The sequence below is a fragment of the Primulina tabacum genome, chromosome 11 (genome assembly GCF_025594145.1).
Source record: "Primulina tabacum isolate GXHZ01 chromosome 11, ASM2559414v2, whole genome shotgun sequence".
Taxonomy (NCBI): domain Eukaryota; kingdom Viridiplantae; phylum Streptophyta; class Magnoliopsida; order Lamiales; family Gesneriaceae; genus Primulina; species Primulina tabacum.
In genome coordinates, this window is record NC_134560.1 from 36,566,099 (window position 1) to 36,589,560 (window position 23,462).

Below are 23,462 nucleotides of genomic sequence, written 5' to 3' on the forward strand. Positions count from 1 at the left end.
ATGCAACGTCAACTCAATGAAAATTTTCAAATTCAACAATATCCAAATTCCTTTGACTTTCTCTCCTCGAGACAATCATCGGCCATCCTCTATTTGTATTGAACGTCGATATCTAAGTAAAAAAACATATATGTGAATATCATGTTAATGTACAAGATGAGATAATACGTTCATATCTAAATATGAGGCCTAATCAACCGGATATGTTGGAGTATTCCGATACAAAATTTGAAAACCAGAATCGTGGGTTTCAGAAAAAATGTTTTTAAAATTTCATTGGTTGGAGTATTTGCCTTCAACAAATAAAAAATATTGTTTATATTGTTTTTTTCCTGAATGACGTTAGTTCATCTAATATATCGAAGCTGCTTAATGAAGAATTTGACAATTGAAAAATGGTAAACAAAAGAAAAAAATTGTGTTTTTCTTGCTCATATTGGTTCTGCAGCTTCTTCACCTCATATTATATGTGAGAGAAGGGCTAAAAATTTGATTAATAATGTGTGCACGATTTAAAGAAGAAAAAGAGAAAAATCGTTTGTGTTTGAGGATCGCATTTGTAGTTGTTCACTGGCTAGAATTTCAAGGTTGTATCTTTAGATATAACGATGAAGCTCTATTTTCATCTAATAATGGAAATTTTCTTGAATTGGTTAAGACTTTTGCAAAAATAGAGTATAGAAATTGATGATGGTGTACTTGAAAATGCTATAAAAATGCCCAATATCACTCTAGAAATTCATAAGTGATTTTACATATAATGACCAATAGAGAACGATGGATGGTTCGTGAAGTTGTAGATAAATGCTTCTGTATTCTTGTTGAGAAAGCACGAGATATATCTAAGCAAAAAAATATGATCATTATCTTGAGGTTTGTGAATAATCATAGGATTTAGAAAGATTTTTTGTCATAAAAAATGTTGGTGACACTACTTCATTGAATATAATAAAAGAGATAACAAACGTTTTTTCATCATGACCTCCAAGTTAAGAAAATCAGAGGCCAAGAATATGATGGTGCTAGCAATATGCGTGGTGCGTGGAGTGGACTTCAGACATTATTTCTCATATATTGTCTCTATACACACTATGCCCACTATGTTTCCCATCAATTACAACTGACAACAGTTTTTTTACATTTAAGGATGTCAGTGTTATTTTGGAATTCTTTTCTCATTTGGATAATATTGTCAATATTGTCATTTCCTCTACTAAGAGCATTTTTGAATTACATAATGCACAAGGAAATAAAATTTAGCGTATGTTACCAATTGGAGAATGTGATTATAGAAATGCGGCCAATCATATTGGTAAATTGTAGCGAGCAGGAGCTACTCATTGAAGTTCTCACTATAATTCAATAAATTCTTGATAGGTATGTATACTGCAACTTGCGAACTTTTGAAGTTCTTAGTGACCATTCTCCAACCGGAAGAGCTAAGGCTGAAGCTTGAGGGATTTACATAAACATGGAAAGCTTTGAAATTGTGTTCATTTTTCACTTAATGAATAAAATTATGAGAACAACAAATACTCTTTGTCGATTTATTCGAAAAAAATAATTTCAATATATTTTGACTGCTATTACATTTGCCTCTACTAACGAAAATATCCTTCAAGAACTTAGAGCATATGGGTGGGAAGATTTTCTTCATGAAGTGAAAGTTTTCTATTCGAGAAATGAAATTGATGTGTATGGCCTTGATTTTCTATATAAGATCGCTCGTTTCTATCGGAAAATTACAATTGAGAATTATCACCACTTTGATGTTTTTAATGCATGAATAGATTTCATCTTGATGTAGTTCAATTTTTGTTCAATAAGTCATTATTGGAGCTTCTTTCTCTTAGTACAACTTTAGATCATAAAAATTCATTTGACTCATTTAACAGTTATAAAATTTGCAAGTTTGAAACAGAGTTTTATCCTGAATATTTTGTTAGAGTAGATGCCCTGTAAGCCAACTGTTGGCTGGGGAATTTATTGACTCAAGTGTAATAAACAATCTTTATTTTAATATAATTTAATTTTTAATGGTTTCGTTTTACTTTATATGTATACCCATGCAATTATCATAGATAAAGTCCTTGATTATGCTTTAATACAAATTAATCGTAATTCGACGTTGAAATTCATTTGTAAACACTGCATATTCTAAATTTGTTCCTAGTCGATTCACCCGCCGAAAATAAGGATAAAGGCCGCTTGAGCTCGAGACTAGCATCTGTGATATTGTGTACTGCGTTTCTTGGTAAGGGCATAGAGATGTCCAAACATGTAGATGGGTAGTCATATGATGATTACACTGAACAACCCTCCCTCGGACTTTCCAAGTGGTTATCATTCATCGAGAGGATAAGTTCGTGGTTATGATTGTACACCATTAGTCTTTACGACCCAGGACAACACTGAGGCTCTATATGCTAGGGCTGTGCTTTGACTCATTTATCGGCTCCAGGAGAGTCATCATTTGGCGAGGTTGGGTACAGTTGCGACACATATAGGAGCCAGTGCATTGTACTCGGGGATTCACCGCTCACCTATGGGTGTGGATATCCTATGTGATCTGATGAAATAATAGTGCGTGGAATCTCTGGCCAGACTATGAGATGTATGTTAGAGAAGGAGTTCTCCAATAGTACATGCGATGCCACTATTTATATGTATCACATAGTTATCGAATTATTATGCAACCCTCGATGAACCAATAGTTGCAGATTCGATCGGGATATATGAGATGAAGGGACCGTACTGTACGCTAATCATAATCGACTGGTTCTTGCAGGCACTATCAGTGATACCTAGGGAATCATGGGGCGATGCTACTAGACGCTCTTACCATGATTCGATGGGTTTAATCAGAAATATGATTTCTGACATTCTGATGATCAATTGTTGATACATAGAATGGGGCAAGTAAGGGTAAGCCCGAATAAAGGATTATATCCTGAATCACAAGGAGTTGTGAACCCACAGCTAGCTGTATCCCTGAACCATTGAGAGTCACACAAGCACTGGATCGTTTTTTCTCGTTGAGAGAATAAATTCAAGGAGTTGAATTTATATTATGATATAGTAAATTCAAGGAAGTTGAATTTATGATAATTAAATTTTGAGAAAATAAATTCAAAAGTTGAATTTGCAAGATAGTAAATTCAAGAAATTGAATTTATGAATTTATAAAATTTGGGAGAATAAATTCAAGGAGTTGAATTTATAAAATCTGAGAATTTAATTTATTAAACTCAAAAGTTGGGTTTATTAAATATTAAATTTTGGAGGTGATAAAATTCAAGGAGTTGAATTTATAATTTAAATAATAAATTCAAAAGTTGAATTTATAATCGATTTAATTTATTAAGCTCAAAAGTTGAGTTTATTAAATATTAAATTAAAATTGATGGGAAATATGTTTAGTGGGCTTGTAGGAGTACAAGTCCAACATACTAAATAATTGAAGTTCTTAATGGACTTTGATTAATTAATTAAACTAGTTGGACTAGCTCAATTAATTAATCAAGCTCATTAATATTAATTATGTGAATTAGGTCATGACTTAATTATAAAAGGTAATAATCAAGTCATAACCCTAGCCTCCATCATAGTGATTTTCGAAAAAACACTCGCCTCCTCCTCTCCAAATTTCGGCCACTTCTCTTTGGGAAAAATTTGAGCCGTCTCTCAAACTTTGATCTCCAACGTAAAATCTCTTCTAATTTTTCTAGTGCAAATTAGAAGAGGAACAAATCATCTAGTTGTGGACCTGGTTAGAAGAATAAAGAAAAGAATTCTTGAAGAAAGTTCGTCGAGATTCATCAAGAGCTATATCCGCCTATACCGGATTAGTTGGAGCCAAGTGATTTAATTCACCAAAGTTATAATATTCTAACACCCTATGAATGTTTAATCTTAAAACCATACGAGTACCCAAAACAAATATATTTTGATTGTCAAAATAAAATAAAAATTTTTGAACTTCCACTGCGTTTTGGGTACGAGAAAACCGAGATGGAACATATTTCACATATCAAGACATCGTTGCTTTGGAGTATGAATTAATACATTATAAACTTGATGTAATGCAGAAAGTGAAGGTCTCTACACTTGTTGAGTTATGTCAGCAATTGACTGAGAGTGGGTGGTCAAATGTTTACGATATGTTGATTAGATTGATTCATCTTTTTTGGACGTTACATATGTCTATCGTTACTACTAAGCCAGCTTTTCTAGCAATGAAGCATGTGAAGAAGGTTCTTCGCAGTAAAATAGAGGATAATTTTCTTGTCAATTGTTTGTCACTCTATATTGAATGAAATTCAGTTAAACATATAGATGCGAATTATTTTATAGATGAATTTTATGATTCAAAATCTTGTATGGCACAACTTCGTTGAACGATATAATGTAATATGTTTTTTGGTAATAATATATAACTTATTATATTAAGTACGTTTTTCAAAATATATGGAAGTTTGAATGCAAAATCGTCATTCCCTTCGCTGTCTTTGCTGGCTGGAAATTCCATAAAGCTCTTGTAGCGCTGGTTCCTTTACGTATGTTGTTTATCGATCTCGATTATATCTAATTCATAATCTGTTTTTTTTTTTTTTTTATGATTCTAGCTAACAAAATGGCATGAAACCGTCGGTGGTGGAGGGTGATTGGTGAAGAAATATGGCGAAAGGAAGCATCAGTCGCTGTTTGTGCGGGCCAAACTTCCGTAAACAATCAATTCAGAGCACAAGGAAGGAACAAAACACAAAAGGAAGCCCCAGCACCAAATACGTACATGCAATCAATTATATATTCTGTCAACTTCGAGTCCTTTTATTGAAATATCTTTCTTTTTGCGGTATTTCGAAAAACCAAAGGAAAAGTTATTTTCGATTGACTGAAGAATCCAATATAGACTTTTCTCAATCAAGGCGGCTTCAAATTGCTTTAAGAAACAAAATAGTAATGGTTGTTTTAGTTACTCTGACAACATCAAAAGTTTATTTAGCGACGTATTTTGGTCCATCTGTCAACCGTGGTAGCAGAAGATTTGCTGACATAATTTTACTATTCTGATGTTAATTTAACGACCAAATTCTATGTTCCATCTATTTCTATAATCGAATTCAAGATGGATTGTACTACTTGTCGTTAATATTTATGTTAGTCAGGGATTTCTCCGGAACACCTTCACATGATCTGTAATTTGAAGAAAACAAGATTTAAAATACTATCTTAACAAATTAGAAATCGAGGCAAGTGATAACTTTTTATCTTTAACACAAATTTGTCCATCACATGGTACTTACGAGTTATGACAATCATCTTCTGAGATACAACGACTTCCAATTTATTATAGTAACACTACAAATAACAAATTTTATGTTTTCGTATCATGGATCTTGGTTCGCGCTTTATGGCACTTCCACTATAAAAAAAATCCAATCCCGCAAAGGATTGTTCATGGAACTACTATAACAAGAAAATGAAGCAAACTCTCTTTTTTAAGAAGTATGAAGATAAGGAATTTCAAAATTAATGCAAATGCTTTTCTTTTGTTTGATCCTTTAAAATTAATGTTGTATTGTCTCTCATTGTGTTAGTTCATTTAGATGGATTGATATTTAAGTTACAAATCACGAAAATGTGACCAAAAGATATCTTTCGATGACAAAGATCTATGAAAATTTGCAACTCTTATCAAATAAAGCCATCAAGCGCCTCCCTCACGGCCCTGAAAAAGTCCAGGACATAGAGGGGGTGCTTAGGCGCCTCCTTTGTAAAACAGGAGACGCTTAAGAGCCTATGCCTGGATTGTTCCAGGCCGCATAGGAACGAAGCGCCAGTGCAAGTGCCTCTTTCCTAACACATGGAACTATAGTTTCGAATTTCATATATTTTTTATACTAATTTTTATTCATTAAATTTTAAATTTATTCAACAATTTACATATGGATTTCGATGTTATACTAGTTTATGTGTTTGTGAGGCTAATTGTATGTGTACCATATTTGCGTAATATTTTGTCCCTTCGGACAAAAGAAATTATTTTGAACTATGTAAAAGTCGCCTATATATTTTTACCCAAAATGGTAGACTTTACACCAACGGTAGGGGTAAGTATTCTGATAATCGAACCAAATTAGTCATAACCGAATCGAACCGAAATATTTAGCCATAATCGAACCTACCAAATTAATTTTCATAACCGATAAAAACCGAACCGAATTAAAACCGATTAATTCGGTATAGAGAAGTGAGAATGAGAAATTCGGTTAGAGAAGTGAGAACAAGACCATATATTAAAATTAGGGTTGATTTTAAAATTAAAAATTATATAAAAATTGATAAAAATAAAAATTTATTAAATAATAATACTTATTATAACGGTTAATTCAGTTTAATCGATATAACCGAATTTTTTTTAATTGAAAAACAGAATTTTCGAAATAACCAAACGAATTTCCGAATTAGCTCGATTCGATACGTTAATTCGGTTTAATCGAAATTTTTCTTACTTTCGTATCAATACAGGGGATATGCAGTGGCAATTCCGTCTTTTCATAAATTTTACGCTTTTCAAGACGTCGTAGGTCGTTGGTGTGAAGCAACCGTCGACCCGCAATAGCCGGTTCAGAGTTCTCCGCCTCTTTGTCGGTGGTTACATGTGACCGGATATCATGGGTTTCCCGCAAATCGATACGAATTTACTATACAGACATAAACCCCTTGGCTCCCAGGATCCTTCGTATATCAGACAATGGCCTTTATTTTACTTTGTTATTTTTCCGCGAGCATACGTAAAATTTACGTGTTTACGAAGGATTTTTTTTTTATTTTTTACCACCTAATCCGCCACCTTTGAATTTAAAATTGTTTGTTAGTTAAAAGTAGGTCTATCTTTGATCTTTGGCGGTCTTTTCTTGATTTTTAATGTAATTGGTGATGGCTTTAGGTGAGCTCCTGTTGTCGGGTTATTCTTGATTTTTGCGAAAATTCAACTTGTATTTTAAAAGGGCGAGTAGGTTTCTTGCTGGGTTTTTAATTTACAATTTTATTTTTTCAATGCGTGGCTTTAGAACTGGAGTTTTGGATTATGTTATTCGTTTTTTTATGTTACTGGGGATGGTTTATAATGACGGGTATGCTTCAATTCAATAAATTAGACCCCTCTCCACTTGAACAGCAATACCTATTTTTCTCCGTCGTCTGGAGTGTGTGCCATTCAAAGAAGGCCTAAAGTATTCCATGTTTATAGCACATGTTTGAATGAGAGAAAGAGCTTGGGGATGTTTTGTTAGTACTCTTTGATCAAGAAACTAAAGGAGAAATGAGGTTGAATTTGGGGAGGAAGAACGTGGTTGTGGGAATTCGATTTGATGAACATACTCAAGAATTGCTGGATTGGGCAGTTGTGAAAGTGGCTGATTCGGGAGATAACGTTGTTGCTGTTCATGTCTGCAGAACTTCTGGTACCAACAATGGAGCTAAACAGCATGTTTTTGTGAAACTTTTCGTGTTTCAGTACAGTGTAGGATTTGTGTGATAACTGAACCAAATTCTTGGTTTCAGATTGCATTTCGAAACAGAAAGCTGCGGTGGATAGTTATTTGGAAGACTATCGAGGTCTGTGCGACAGAAGGCAGGTTAGTTTCTGTTTTCTAATGTTTGCAGCACATTGTTTTGTATAATATTTCATTTTATTGGATATTGAAAACTTCTTTGGGAGGATAAAAAGCAAAAGGGCCGACACTGATTCCGTGTTGTGATGTTTCTTTCCACCTTTTACTAATTCTTCATATTGTATGGTGATTCTGTATCAGGTTTCTCTGTGTTCTGACGTAGTTAAAGGGAATTCAATCAGGAAAGTTTTGGTGAGAGAAGCTAAGAAATTTGCTGCAACTGCTGTAATAGTGGGGATAACTAAGCACAATGCTTTGCGGTGAGTAGTTTTGGGCTTTTGCTACGTTTCTTTCTTTCTTTTTTTATTCTTTGTATTTTCCATGTAATTCTATGTTAAAAGTATATCTGTTTTTTTTCTTTTTTTTCAAGGGGGTGGAATTCAATTGCTAAATATTGTGCAAAACGGCTGCCTCAAAGCACAGAGGTTATGGCAATACACAATGGTAAAGTTGTGTTCAGCAGGTGTTCAATGGGTCACCTTGAAGGTCTGTAGTTTTCTTCAAATTGAATGCAATTCAGTTTGGATTTAAACAGGAATCTGAACGTATTATGATTGTTCTGCAGGTCCTGGTGACGATCCAAAACCAAGTTTTTATTTTAAAAAAAGCTGCCATACATTCCAAGATTATCTGTCAGAGTTCGGAGAATCTGAGATGTCGGAAACGAGCAGGCTTAGTTATGATGGAAGAGAGGATGATATTGTTAGCTCTGTTTCAAAACTAAGGAGAAGCTCCTTGAGTTTAATTTCTTTGCCAGTGGAGGATTTTACGAAACAAAGACCTGGTTGGCCTCTGCTCCAAACAGCTAGTTCAGTAACTCAACCAGCACTTGAAGCAAGAGAAATGTCAGTAGTGCAGTGGGTAATGAACTTACCTCACAGATCTCTGGACCAATTAGCACATCAGCAAGAGCTGCCGAAAGATTTGGTACTTATACTCGACCGAAATTCAGCCTCCTGCAAAGTTTTCAGCCATGATTTTATCCAGAAATCTACTTCGGGATTCTCCTTAGGTAGCTTTTTTAACACAGAACTTCTTCTTCTTCTTCTTTTAATGTCTTTTGCATTTTGGGCTCACTTTTTCTATGTTTGTATGGATAAATACAGAAAATTTGATTGGTAAAGGTGGAAGTAACACTGTGTATAAAGGGGTTCTTCCTGAAGGTAAACCTGTTGCAATAAAGGTATTGCAATCTTCAGAAGAGGCGTGGAAGGATTTTATACTGGAGTTTGACATAATGACCACAGTGAAGCACGAAAGAATCACACCTTTGCTTGGTATATGCGTAGAAAGCAGTAGCAATCTCGTATCTGTTTATGATCTTTTGTCCAAAGGGAATTTGGAAGAGAATCTACATGGTAAGTTAAACGTGATTGGCGAACTTAATTCTAAAAAATTACATGAACTCCAACTAATATCTGAGATTTGGATCAGGTATTGATGGAACGAGAGGTTCAATACTCTCATGGGCAGTAAGATTTAAAATAGCTTTTGGAATCGCTGAAGCACTAAATTACTTGCACAACGAATGTCAAAGGCCCGTTATTCACAGAGATGTTAAATCATCAAATATTCTTCTCACCGAAGAATTAGAACCACAGGTACTCCGGCATAACTTGGTGTAGAAAACTTTTCATTTTTACAAGTAATTAAAAAGTTAATTAGTGCCAATATTTTGCTTTTTTCCAATAGTTGAGTGACTTTGGATTGGCTATTTGGGGACCTACAAAGGCATCTTTCTTGACAGATAGTGATGTAGTCGGAACATTTGGCTATCTTGCTCCGGAGTATTTTATGTATGGCAAAGTAAGTGACAAGATTGATGTATATGCTTTCGGTGTCGTTCTACTAGAATTGTTATCCGGAAGGAAACCTATTGGACTTGAGATTTCAAAGGATCAAGAAAGCTTAGTGATGTGGGTAAGAACCAAGAATACGCATGGATATCTTACTGAAATTTGCTCTGTTTTTAAGTTTTTCTGAGCATTATACTAAATTGTTTTTTCACTTTTAGGCAAAACCCAAACTAGAAAATGGCGATTTCAAGAGCATACTGGACCCAAATTTGGATGGCAATATCAATGAGATTCAAATGCAAAGAATGGCTCTGGCAGCAACCTTATGCCTAACTCAAGCAGCACGCCTGCGTCCCAAAATGTGTCAGGTATGGTACTCTTTGGCATCTCTACCATCAGGTGCAGATCCATTGGAGGGAAAACGCCCTCCTCAAATAATAAAATTTTTAATTCAATGTGCAGATTTTTTAAACTGTAAACTTCATTCTCAGAATCCATTTTCTGTCTCCATGCTGCCGCCAGCACCAGAATTTTTGTGTCCACTGTTGGTTACCAGTCAGTCTTAAGATTATTGTCCTTATTCTTTGTTGATTATTTCAGATACTAAAGATCCTCAAAGGAGAAGAAGAATGTATGAACGGGCTAAAACTGCACGATTATTCAGAAAATCACGACGATGATGAAGTTTATCCAGATTCAAGTGCAGAATCCCATTTAAGTCTTGCATTTCTTGATGTGAATGACTACTCAACTTCATTCAGCAGTCTGGATCAAAGCAGTCCTCCTCATTCAGTTGGTGAATATTTGAAGTAAAGATGGAGTAGATCATCAAGTTTAGAGTAGCATTTATTTTTTTCAATTTTTTTTTGGCATTTTTTTGTATATATGAGTGAAAATATAAATAAGATTGCACCCAAGAATGAGGTGGTTTCATCTGTAGCCGAAAGGGGATTTTTGCTGCAATGTTTTAGGAAGAGTCCCCATATATGCAAGGACCATTTATGGTTTGCATTCTTTAGTCATTAAATGAATTTATTCAAATTGGCTTAAATAATATCTTTTATTTAATTTTTTTAGGGATTATTTTTTTCAATTTTATTTGAATAAGAAAATGAGAAATTTTTTTCTTTTCTTTCCTTTTTTTTTAAGTAAAAGGTATGAAGATACACATACAAGCATTAAATATGGACAAAGTCGACCCAGTGCATAGGATACTTACTTCCATTAAAAAGATCAAAGTAGTTACTCCAATATAAAAAGAAATAAGCTAAAAAAAATAATCTTAATTTAAAATAATCGATAACAATATCATACTTTTTGTATAAAAATGTTACACTCAATAATTGTAAAAATAAATCTATAAGAAGCAACCATTTTTTACGGGAGATTTGTCTTTTACGTACAACTTTTATGTTGAACGTTTTTCCTAATTATCAATAAATTAGTATCAGATTTTGAAAAACTAAAATGATGATTAACCTTGTTTTGGACATATGATAACATAGTATCTCTGGACTCCGACTATCGATAGTTATTTTATTTTATTATATCGGTATATAAAAATATATTTTACTTATATATAATTTATTTACGAGTAAATTCGAGATTTATTATTTTCAGGTTTTATTCCAATATTTTGGAATATTTGAATAAGAAAATCTAACCATGGCTAGATATCAGAACAACTAGGAATGAATGAAACTACTAAGATAAAATTATGATTCAAAGTGATATATTCCTAAAAATAGTCTCGGATTGCTCTAAACTCTCAGAAAATCTTAGAGAAATCCAAGATACAATACAAATTTATGACAATCCGCTATACTATGTAGCACGAAAAATTGAAGAAATCCTTGAAAAAGAAGAAAAATTCTTGGAACTTTAAAGAATATTCAAATAAAAATATAACCGTAGAACAACAATCCATTTCTAGCAATAGAATCTCATAACAAAGGTTATCACTATCATTTGATAACGAACCCTTATTAAACCAAAGAATGAAGATCAAAGTAGTGGAAAACCATTTAACTGAAGAAGAAAAATGATCAATCTTATCAAAACTGTCTTAGAAAAGAAAATAATATGATGACAATCATATAAAAGATTAGTCTAGAGGATCTTCAAGAACTTGCAGAGTCTTTTGTAAAGATCAAGGTCGTAAATCTAAAAATAAATACAGGTGAAGGAAGTGAACAACCCCTAATTAGCAAGGTACCTCCTCGTGAACCACCAAAGAAGGAAAGTATGGGATCCCATGATAAAAACATCGGCTGAACCCAAACAGACTCCCAAACCGAGGAAGAATCACACCCAGCAGGAATACAGTCAAGGAGAAATCAAATTCTCTTGCACCAAATACCTATGAGAAAACCGTTTTAGAACCAATACTTCTATATTTAGATGCATTATACAGAGTTCCATCTATATTTAGTTGATAACATAATATATTCATCCAATTAACACATGTCATGTAATTCAAGACTATACAGAGTTTCATTATATTTATTTTTCTTCTCTGTCTATTGACTGTTAAAATAGTTTACCTCTATAAATTGTACTTTAAATAGGGTTTTCATTCTTCCGACTATCTCACTAAGAGATCTCTGTCTGGCACTGATTCTTTGGTTTTTGCTGAAGTCATGTCCAAGACGATTTTGACTGATCTCATCATACCCATTTCTAAAAGTTTAATGAATTTTTATTTGACGAGATCAAGTGTTCATGCTGCGATTTTCATAGTTTATGACTAATCATCTATAATACCTTCTCTATTTTTAAATCCAACAGAGTTTCATTATATTTATTTTTCTTCTATATTTAGTTGATAACATAATATATTCATCCAATTAACATATATTCATCCAATTAACATATGTCATCTTTTATTCGCCAAAATTTCAAGTCCTTAAATAGAAATGCTAATAAGAGAATATATTCATGAAAATCCAAATACTCTAGCCAGAAGAAAATTTGGCAGAATGGTGTCATGTGACAACATTATAAAAAAGAATTACAAATGATTAAGGTGTATTAATAAACGTACTCCTTTATGTTGTAAAGAAAATGATTTTTCAATAATTATTGGTAGTAAATCACAAATGCGTAAAAGAAATAGCCTGAGATCTCATATTTATGCTAGAAGTGGAAAAATGGAATTAGTTCTTGGAAATCAAGAAAAATATGGTCTAGACAAAACCGAATCTTATAAATTTAGACAAAAAAATGGACCATCAAGGAATAATATGTCATCACAAGTATCGAACTCATCTTGAAGCACGAGATGAATATCAACAACGAAAACTTTCAGAAGAGCCCACATCAGAGCCAATGACAGTTTTAAATATTGTAATTGCTGGACAAGTAGAGCAAGAAGTCGTATTTCAACAAACTGTCTAAAATATGATGGAAAGGGAATAAGGCGCTTCGAATCAGTTCCAAATATTGAAAATATAGTTAATTACCAAGATTTAATTCAAGTATATCAGTTTGAGGATCTTCCTTCATACGATAATATATATGAAGAAGAGGAAGTATTAAGTCAAGAAGAACTTGATGGAACAGAATCAAATTCTGACTGAAGACGAAGTGTTTCGATATGAAACACGTGAAGATCTGTCTGGTTTGTTTATCCAGACAATCATATATCATAACATGGTCCAAAAGATAATAATATAAAATTCTTGCCAGCAGATATATCAAGGATTCTCTCAAGGACACTAGAAATTTCTTACGAAATCTTGGCCTAAAAAACAAAAATCATTATCTAATCTATAATGTTTCCAGAAAGAAAATAACAATCCTCATTGAACTTACGAGAAATCAGATGGATATTCAATTAATTCTTTTTGAAGAAATAAAAGAGAAATTACAAAAACTCAAGCCAAAAGTAGCACAAACCATATAATGAATTCATATTGGAGCAGTCCAGATCATGATAAAAGCTACTTTTAAATAAGGAAGAAATTCACTCATTGATATTGCTATATGCGATAAACAAATTATTAATATTCGATACTGGGAATTATATTATGAAATCTCTGCAGAGAATATTGTATGAGTATTTTATTGAAGAATTGACTAAAACCTAGCAGATCGAGATTTTATCTGATCCTTGACACTACATCAAAACTTCAAGGAAAATAGGCCAATGAAATAAGGTAATACACTATACCATATTACATATCAAATTTCATACGCGCTCTTTGATACACATCATTCAGAATTTTTTTTATTATAAATGAGTTTATAGAAATTCTAGAGATATTCACAAAAGTTGCTCAAACAATTTATCCATAAAGGATCGAGTTACTTTTAATATAGGAAACATATATTTATATCCAAAACAAACCAATTCTACATAGAAATAAAAGTCGTAGGCTTGAACCAAAGAGATTGTATCTTCGGGGAGATAGGAAATTCAACCGGTAACACAAAGCTTTTCAACAATATGAAAGCACAGATGTCTAAAATGATAGAGGGAATTCGAAATAATATAGGATATTACAAGACAAATAATTTAATTTTCTTGTACTATCATATACTGTTAGAACAACCTATGTAAGAAATTATCAAGGAATGATAAACATTGGTGAATTGGGAGTTCATATTAAAGGAATTCTAGGAAAAGAACCAGATCAATTGGTTCTTGGATTAGAGTTTCTCAATGAACATAAATCTTGGAAATGTCTTGAAAATGAAATGAAATTCATAGTAGAAGATATAATATGAAAAATTCAATAAACACGAGTCCATTCTCGTTATACATTTCAATAGGAATGTTATATGAACATTATAAAGCAGAATAATTTACTGGTTATATTGATTCAGAAAGAAGTTTTGTCAAAAAAATTGGAAAAAGAATTAACTCAGATTGCTGGACGAGATTTCTCAAAACAAGTCTTAATCTTATGTAAAAGGATTAAGATTTCCAAAATGTTAATCGGAGCTGCTGGACAAACACATTGATATAATGTAATTGCCGATCTATTTTCATTATACATGAGCAGACATTTTTCTCGGAAATAATTTCTTGCAAATGTTTAAAGCACATAATCAAGAAAATGAGAATATAAAATTAGTGTTCACGACACCACGTGATCATAAAGTCATAGTTCAAAGACTAAGAGAGATATTTTATAGAAATTTGTTAATCCAAATTTGCAACAAGCGTGATGATGAATAAAAACTTCTACCCTCAAAAATGAAATATTCTAAAAAGTTTGGATAACCAATGCTCCAAATAAGAGCATAGCAAAACCTCCTATTGGAAGAAATAAATCTCTTCAATATAGCTATACATGAAAAGATGTAGAGTTAAAAACAAAGAAACTCCTAGAAGATGTCAAGAAAATTACAATGAAAATCACTTTGCATGGTAGGAAAGAGACAGTTTTAAAATAAAGAAAGGCGAGAAATATGAGTTCGTAAGATATTAGTTTATCCCAATGAATATTGTTGATCAAAAAGATATACATAATATTATCAAGGAACATTTAGATATTGGTTTAATAAAAACAAGAATATTATCATACATCAGTCTATGTTTTCTAGTAAGAAATCATGTTGAGATTTAAAAAAACAAACTCAAGTTAGTAATTAATTATCAAGAAATTAATAAAATTACTCAGTAGAGATCATTTAATCAATTGTATCTGCAACGCAAAAATGTTCTCTAAATTTGATTTTAAATCTGGATTTTATAAGATTCGGATGAATGAAAAAAGCAAAAAATTCACAGCTTTCTCCACATTACAAGATCATTATATTTGTAAAGTTTTACCAATGAGATTAACTAATGTACCACATGTATTTCAAAGAAAGAAGAATAATCTATTCAAAGATTATTTTAAATTTATGTTTATTTATATTGATGATATTTTAATAACATCTAAAAATATAGATGAAGATGACTTGATATTATATATAGATACCAGTGATTATTAGTGGGCAGTGGTTCTTACAAAGCTCACATTATATGGAGAACAACCATGCAGACATTGCAGTGGTAGATGTAGAAGTCATAAAATGATATAATAATTAAAATGAATTCTATGCAATAGAAAGAGATTTTGAGAAATGACTGTTATTTTTACTTGCTAGGAAATTTACTTTGAAAATTGATAATACACGTGTAAAAACTTTCTTGAAAAATATAATTGAATCTAAACCCGAGAAGACAAGATTGACATGAAAATATTATTGCAGATTTCTTAACAAAAATGGAAAATGTTGATGTCGATGTCATCATGAAAATGCAAAGACATTTGATGGAACAACTTGAAATATTTCAAAATGAATTTAACAAGATTGTCCTAAATGTAAAAATTACGGGTAGGCTATAATAAGTCGATAAGAGTATTGTCTCTTATTGAATAACAAGATGTTTTCATGTTTATACTTAGTTATGATATGTATTGCAAAAACATATCTTCCCTACTATTGAGGAACCACTGGCTTCTCAAAATGAGAGTTTTCGAATACATGGCTCTATACCTGGAGCAGGGGATTCAAATACCCTTAACATGAGTGTTAATCGGGAACATCTTTATATGAGTTGGCCCAAGCAAAATTCGAGGCTCCAGATCTTTATCTCGAGCCATCAAGTCGACCATTCACCTCAGAGATTGAAGAGTGAAAGATCAACCTTGGACTTCAAAATGAAAAAGAAAAACTAAGGTTGATACTAAAAAAATTACAATTTTTCCATTTCAGATATATCAGCTAAATTGAGAGAAATTAAAAGCTAAGATAGGAACCAACCCTGCCACAATATGGGTTGATAGATCTTGAAAATATCCGAGGGTATGGATGAAACAAAATTCATATCATAAGGAGGTCAAAGTATGATATGGATTTGAGTCTATTGCATCGGTCTAAACTACAACACTCAACTTCCCAGAAATCTCAGCACTACCAAAGTGGATCTAGGAATTTGTTCGTGAAACTTGCGCAAACATCGGCCACTTGTCCAGATGGGACTTTATGGAGCTTTAATTTTTCAGTGCTACACCAGAACCAGCCGAGAAAGACTTACACGAAGCTCATTTTATCAAGCTCAGGAGACCTGACATGAACATCAAGAAGTTCATGAAGAATCCATCAAAGAATGAAACACCTCTTTTTTCATTGCTTACTGAAGACGATATCTCCACTCTATGAGCATGAGGCTTATGAGTATGTCTCAAAAAGATTCATAGAGTCATGTTTCCATTTAAATTTGAACAAAATTCAGTAAAAAGTTTTTTTATATTAAATACTATGACAAGAAAAACTACAAGTTTGCAGAAGATATATTTAAAAAGAAATAAAATCTTATGTGGAATAGCAAACTATCGGGGAGTAAAGAAACTCACCGAAAATTCTGCAGCATGGCACATGTGAGAAGATGGTCAGATCAAATATGTCTAGAATGCCCGAACCAGAAAGAACCGAAATTCGACCCAAATCTGACTGAAAACATAATGCAGAGACAATTCCAAGTGACAAAAGACCACACGAGTCATGTTTTCCTCGGAGACAATACAAAAGCAAAAGACTCCCGACAAAGTAAAGAAGACATGTGATCCATCAACTCAAGTAGTAGAGAATGAACCACTCAACCATCACAAAAGAACGAACCACTAACTAGTGGTTTAAGAGGACCACCTATCACAAGATTGGTCACAACTGTCAAGCAAAATATTATTTTACTATATATTTATAAATATTTTAAAATATATTATATTTGGTATTATTATAATCTATGATATAAAATAAAAACATTTTAAAATAAAATTATATATGTCTTTCGCCAGCAAAGAAATGTTTTAATAGGTGAGTTTATATTATATAGAGTGAGTGAAACTATTGATATTTTTATTTAAGACAATGGATCGATCACTACAATAATAAAAAAAAAAAAAGTCTCAATAAATCTCTATTTTTTGTTTTTAAATCTTAAACAAAATAAAAACCTATCTAATATATAATATAAAACTCACCCTGTCCCAATCATCTTCCATATATTCCATGAAAAAGCTCCAAAGCGCTGTCGAAGAATTCAATCGCCAATTGCCCGCCGCCTTATTATGCGGTTTCAAGATTCAATCATTGGAAATTCTATTGTTTAATGAGTACTTATTTGACGGTGAGTTTCTTCTTTCTTTTCTTTCTCTTCTCGATTACCTTTTTTTTTGTTCGTGCCAATTTTTAAAATTTAGGAGTAATTATTTTGTGAACGCATGTTTGCAGATGTGTGATCAAAACGTAAACTCCTTCCGTAGAACAAATTTGTTTTTGGTTTATTAATTATTGTGTTTCAGGGTTATTATTATATTATATATATGGTTTGAGGTTAAATGTAGTTTGACTTGAAGTGCGTAGGTTTAATCTTTTTGTTTCCTTAATCAAGAATTTATTAGTCGGTCTTTGCTTCAAAATTTATCAGTTGTAACTTTTTTTTGCCATTGCTGCTATTTCACCAAATGATTATGGTTTATTGTACTTTATTAGGGCTTTGTTGAGTTTATACGACAAGGAATGGATACCAAAGCCAATGAGATATAAGATTCCGTATTTTGACTCTAGCCACAGTGAAATTTGTTGCGTTATTGTTATTGCATCAAGATTTTAGCTTAAAAGAAGAATCTTGTCGAAGGAAATGGATGGTGAAAAGTTTGATTTCCCAAGTGAGCATTTTTCACCGTGCTTGGACATGAGCAGTTGCTCCTTTGATATAGATGATTTTCTTGGTCCGACACCGGCTTGCGATGAGGCTCTTGGATGGACAGAGGCCTGCACTGATGTTTTTGGTCGAACACAAGCCTGCGCACATGCTCATGCGTGCCACCCATCTGGCCCTGATAAATCCCACACACACACTTGTATTCATGTTCATACTCAAATCATGCCAACCTCTAGTGATGTTCAGGCGCCCAGCAGTGACAATGCAGAGTGGGTGGACAAGGCTCAAAAATTCCCTTCAGGCAATCGTGAAGCTGTACGAAAGTACCGGGAAAAGAAGAAGGCACAAATATCGTTTTTGGAGGATGAAGTTGTTAGATTGAAGGATTTGAATCAACAGCTAATGAAGAGGCTGCAGGTTCAAGATTCATTGGAGGCTGAGATTGCAAGGCTCAAGTGCTTGCTTGTGGATATTCAAGGGAGGATTGAAGGAGAAATTGGATCTTTCCCTTACAGGAAGACCACTAGGAATCAAAACATCATTCCTAACACTAACATTTTCAGTACGAATATGATGGCTCCTTGTAAAATGCAGTGTAATTGTCTTGGTCCCGGACCCAAAATGGATGTTTTAAATAGTAAAGATCTTGATGGTTGTGTATCTGACAGCCTTCAGTCTTCGGGGACTCATAATTCTGTTCAGAACATGGTCTCCAAGCTCGGATTCGGGAATGTTGACGGTGTTTCTATTGGCAATGCATCCACCAACAAAAGGAGAAGAGGTGAATTTTTCATGCTTCTTCTTTCTTTTTTATTGAAACTGTAGAGTGATCGAGCTTTAATAACCCTTACAGCCTAACACCCATTGCTTCGCCATCATATATTTACTGGTGTAGCACACGTGATCTCTAAGACACTCCTGTGTGCTTGTAAATTAATCTCTTTTCTCTTGTTTATTCATCAGGGGCACGTAACGCGAAGGCTAATTGAAGATTCAAGTGGATGGATGCATTATTTTCCCTGAGAATTAGTTCAATTTCATCATTCCATTTTCAGAAACCCAGCTCTTGATTCTCTTATATTAAGCTAAACGTTTGTTTAGAGTGCTAATTAGGGGTCCAAGGCATTTCCTTTATATTCGTTTCTTATTTGCATTTCATTGTGAAGTGGGTTGATCAGATTGGGGAAGATGGTACCAAGATTTTGGGTTTGTGAAAACTCTGTTTTTTTCTTGGTATCTCAAGACATCGAGTAATTTTATCATTGTTTGATTCAGCTTACATATTTTCTCTTCAGTCATATTTTTAAACCGTAATCTAAATTTGAAGCTCGAAAATTGATCATGCCTGGCAACTACGAAAGTTTATTTTCATACTGAAAAAAGAAAACAAATATATATTTCTTGTAGTACCGTCTATCTCGACTTACAAATGATAATGCCTAGCAATTAAGAAAGTTCATATATATTTGTTTATATAGTGTTTGGTTTTAGTTCTGCTGCAAAATAATTATGTTACATATATTCTGTCATTCCAAGTGATCTGCTCCGTGGTGGAAGTAAAATTAATGGCTTGAAATCTGCACTTTGACCGCTGACTCTAATGCATAATTAAGAGTTTTCATCAAATGGCGAGCATCGTTCTGTTTTTGTGCTTGTGTCAATTTAGATACGAAAACATTTGCCTTCGAAAAAATACATTTCACGAGATACGGTCTTTTTTAAGAATTAAAAGGAACGGCATCCTACGGAGCATACTCACTCACTGGAGGATTACGACCATGTCGTTCACTTCCAAAAGTAATCTTACAAAAGTTTTCGGACTTTTAGTATCTCTATTTTATCCAAGAGGAGCACAAATCTGCCTGCTCTATGTTCTATGTCGTGATCTGGATATTGGGTTTCGATAAATCATATAATACAACAAACTTCTTATCCCAAACTAAATGTGGGCGATCAATCTGCGGTTTGGATGTCATCCTCATCTCGGTAGATGCTTTCCGCCATTTGCCACACCTGAGCAGTATTGTCCTCTGCTACACTCGAAATTACCCATGCCTGGTTCTTGTTCCATGAAAAGTCGGAAATCTTCGCTTTGTGACCACCATGAGAAAAGAGGAGCTCAGGAGGACCATCTTCTGCTTCACCTTCCAATTGCTCATCTCCCACTCTAAAAACATAAAGACTCGAGACAAGTGAGTGATAAGAAGCACGAGAAACATAATCCACGAGTTATTAATGTAAAATGCTTAATAAAGCGTACCTGTTAATGTCCCAAACCATCAATCTCCTGTCATCAGCAGAAGATGCAAGAACAGTTTCATGGTTAGGATCCCATTCTACCTGAAATACCTCCTCCCTGTGCATGAAATGCAAAGTATATGGTAGCCATTAGCTTTTCATACTTGAGAAGATTAGTGGGTTTGTTTCACGGGGAAAACATTATTACTTGTAAAACATAATCAACTTAGGGTAGACGGGGACAAACCACTAGTTCTATAGGACCAACAACTGCAATAATTGTATGCTTGTGTTGTTTTTTAATAGGTCCAGTGATTGTGCAAAATACAAGCTCAGATTATTATTCTAAATCTTCAAATTGAGCTATTTACTTTAACCAAAACACAAGGATTCCACATCATTTTACAGCTTACTATCACTAGTTCATGAAGGGTGTAAGCTGATTGATTTTTTTTCACTATTGCTATAACTCAGTTGATCCTATTTTTTCACGAGGCAATGACTGTAAATAATGTTGATTTCAAGCAAGAATTGTCTTTAGTGGTCAACCAAAAAAAACCCATGCAGTATGCAAAATAAACCTCATCGATAGAAATTGCCTTTACATTAGGAAGAAGTATGTGAGAGAATATGTACCGATTTTCGAGACATCTTTAAATCCGGATTTTGAAATTGAGGAAAAATACTAAACTTAAAAAAAATTCCATGTAGGAGAAGCTGATCATAACTTATTTCTATAAAAATCGAAGGAATAAAAGGAGATACATATGACTGCTGAGAGCATGCAGTGGAGAACTCAAGTTCCGGATGTCGAACAGCCCAACTGTAGTGTCGGAGGAAGCAGTGGCCAAAACCCACTCGTTAAATGGATTGAAAGATAAATAGTTCACCTGAAAATTTGATGGATAAAAGGAGGCACGTTAGAAGCTAGATAAATAAGGAAAAAATTCAAATTGCAAAAGAAAAATGCAGCAAAAAATCTTTCACCTCTTTCTCGTGTACAATAACAGAGTGTTGGAACTTGTTTGTGCGCAAGTCCCATATCATTAGCTTGCAATCATCTCCCACAGACCCAAATAAATTTTCATTCTTGGAATGCCATGACACATCCTCAACCACATTATCGTGGCCCTATATCAATTATGATAAAAATTAGGAGTTAAAAACCAATTGAAAGTTCGAGTTAAAAAAATATACTGCTAAAAGATAGTAGGAAAAGTACAGAGTCAACAAGTTACCTCGTAAATATATTTAGCGTCAAGTACTTTATCTTGAGGCGTTGCAGAAATATCCCACAAGCAAATTTTGCAATCATTTGAACCACTTAGAAGATATCCTTCTTTAGAAGGGCTAAATGATAAACCATATCCTTCTTTTTCATGTCCCTTCAATCTCAAGTCAGGATCACTACAACCATGTCTGGTATTCAACAATTGCTTAGTACAGTCGAACACATATACTTCAGTACCATTTGTCTTTGAAGCAACTATTGCGTCATTTTGTGGCATGCAGCGGGCCCTGTTCACTTCTCCATCAACTTGTATCTTTTGAACTATCTCTACCTATAGTTAGAAATGTATTTTGGAGTCAGCAACTTGCAACTAGATGATCTACTTCAACACTTTCGGTAAGGATTGTGGTTTACCACCAAGAGAAAAATATAGTAACTCAGATAGATGGTACCATAAACCCACAATCTGCCATTGAAATGGTTTGGTAAATGAAAATAAAGACTGAAAAATATTTCGATCTATGGAACAACAGGCGAACGACTGGAATTGAACCCCAAATGGTGAAAGAATTGTCGTCTTAGCAAGTCTGGGACTTTCGAAATAGAACAAGAATAGAATCCCCTTTGACTGTACAAGAATATGTGGAGTTGAGCATGTCTGGAAGCAAAGGAAAACAATTTTAACAGAAAATGCATGCATCTGACATTTAAGCATTACAGAACGATGAATAATTATTCAATAATTTTGTCTCTGCCAAAAAAAAATGTAGCATTGCATACAAGACAGATGCATAAATTAAAATAGTTAACTAGAGCGCTAAAATCAAATTTCATCTTAGCTAATGAATAATGTAAACTCAAATAAGCCCTTCACCTTTACCAGACTAAAAAAAATGGGCCACGCATTCAATCAAGCAGTTGGTGCTCATACAAACATAAACTAAATATACAAGTAGAAACCAGAGAAACAAACACACGTTCACAAAAGCTTCTGTGCATGCATTTATTCAAGCGCAATAATATATTTATCGTTCAAACATCACCGGCCTTGGGAATAACTGAATTATCGAGGTCGACTTCGATCGCAGAGGTGGGGTCTCGGGGAAGGTAAGCATGCGCGACCATGAGGAAGTTGGGGACGTCATCAGAAGTGTGCGTACCCAGAATCAACTTATGAACGGACAGATCACCGCCTCCGGACTGCGACAGCGACAGAGACAGCGACGGCAACCACTGAACCGTGAGAGACGGCCACTCGAGAGAGTGGCAGATAACGAGGTCGTACAACAACGGCGTGTTCTTCTTCCACACCGAGAACTCCTCCTCCACCACCACCTCCATCTCCCGCTCTCAACACAGAATCAAAACCACGCAGTAGCGGTGTTTCCACACTCACAGCAGCTGCAGAAGCGGAAATGGGAGGATTCCACTTTCTTCGCTCCCGCCAAAGTAATCATATTCGCGGGAATATCAGGAATATGGGCTGGGCCGAATCCTCAATCTGGACTAAGATATGGGTTATTGGGCCTAAAAGTTGATTTGACGGCATATTATTTTAATGAAATGCAACGTGTTGCATGCTTAATATTTAATATTTCTATATTTAATAATTGATATTTTAAATAACTTGACCAAATCACTAGACAAGTAGAAGGAAATTTCTTTCTTTTTTGTTTTTACAATTAATAATCGAAAGTCAATTTCCTACTTTAATCCTCCATTGAATTAAAAATATCCACCTACTTTTATTTCACAAAAAAATGTTATAAGATCGTGTTAAATTTGGAAGATGGATCTTCAACTAGATCCGATTTATTAAAATATATTATTTTTTATAAAAAATTATTAAATTTTTT

The 23,462-nt window shown here is 33.7% G+C and overlaps 3 protein-coding genes across 4 annotated transcripts; 2 read left to right on the top strand and 1 right to left on the bottom strand.

Moving 5' to 3' along the window:
- Positions 1-6,629: 6,629 nt before the first annotated feature.
- On the top strand, positions 6,630-10,516 carry LOC142518920 (protein kinase STUNTED-like). Its single transcript, XM_075621782.1, has 10 exons — positions 6,630-7,469; positions 7,570-7,643; positions 7,821-7,939; positions 8,050-8,165; positions 8,245-8,691; positions 8,786-9,037; positions 9,114-9,280; positions 9,372-9,599; positions 9,694-9,843; positions 10,076-10,516. The coding sequence occupies exons 1-10, from the start codon at positions 7,328-7,330 to the stop codon at positions 10,286-10,288; spliced, it is 1,908 nt and encodes a 635-aa protein (XP_075477897.1). The 5' UTR covers positions 6,630-7,327; the 3' UTR covers positions 10,289-10,516.
- A 6,912-nt stretch (positions 10,517-17,428) lies between these two features.
- LOC142519270 (basic leucine zipper 23-like) lies at positions 17,429-19,416 on the top strand. The gene is made up of 3 exons (XM_075622236.1): positions 17,429-17,600; positions 17,966-18,918; positions 19,101-19,416. Exons 2-3 carry the CDS (start codon positions 18,114-18,116, stop codon positions 19,124-19,126), a joined length of 831 nt encoding a protein of 276 aa, XP_075478351.1. The 5' UTR covers positions 17,429-17,600; positions 17,966-18,113; the 3' UTR covers positions 19,127-19,416.
- A 484-nt stretch (positions 19,417-19,900) lies between these two features.
- On the bottom strand, positions 19,901-23,051 carry LOC142519022 (WD-40 repeat-containing protein MSI2-like). Of its 2 annotated transcripts, none has more exons than XM_075621898.1 (6): positions 22,654-23,051; positions 21,614-21,937; positions 21,363-21,506; positions 21,141-21,265; positions 20,398-20,493; positions 19,901-20,304 (listed from the first exon to the last, which is right to left on the bottom strand). In XM_075621898.1, the coding sequence occupies exons 1-6, from the start codon at positions 22,945-22,947 to the stop codon at positions 20,091-20,093; spliced, it is 1,197 nt and encodes a 398-aa protein (XP_075478013.1). In that variant the 5' UTR covers positions 22,948-23,051; the 3' UTR covers positions 19,901-20,090. The 2 variants fall into 2 exon arrangements, with proteins under 2 accessions (XP_075478013.1, XP_075478012.1); XM_075621897.1 differs by having other exon boundaries at positions 21,614-21,933; positions 22,650-23,051.
- Positions 23,052-23,462: the final 411 nt, after the last annotated feature.

Bases quoted from the DNA above. Each gene is read 5' to 3' on its own strand.
- LOC142518920 (XM_075621782.1), top strand. From the start codon at position 7,328: ATGAGGTTGAATTTGGGGAGGAAGAACGTGGTTGTGGGAATTCGATTT. The intron at 7,940-8,049 runs GTGAGTAGTTTT...TTTTTTTTCAAG, and splicing joins ACTAAGCACAATGCTTTGCG to GGGGTGGAATTCAATTGCTA. The intron at 9,600-9,693 runs GTAAGAACCAAG...TTTCACTTTTAG, and splicing joins AAGAAAGCTTAGTGATGTGG to GCAAAACCCAAACTAGAAAA.
- LOC142519270 (XM_075622236.1), top strand. From the start codon at position 18,114: ATGGATGGTGAAAAGTTTGATTTCCCAAGTGAGCATTTTTCACCGTGC. The intron at 18,919-19,100 runs GTGAATTTTTCA...TTTATTCATCAG, and splicing joins CACCAACAAAAGGAGAAGAG to GGGCACGTAACGCGAAGGCT.
- LOC142519022 (XM_075621898.1), bottom strand. From the start codon at position 22,947: ATGGAGGTGGTGGTGGAGGAGGAGTTCTCGGTGTGGAAGAAGAACACG. The intron at 21,507-21,613 runs GTAACTTGTTGA...TAATTGATATAG, and splicing joins ACGCTAAATATATTTACGAG to GGCCACGATAATGTGGTTGA. The intron at 21,266-21,362 runs GTGAAAGATTTT...TCAAATTTTCAG, and splicing joins TTATTGTACACGAGAAAGAG to GTGAACTATTTATCTTTCAA.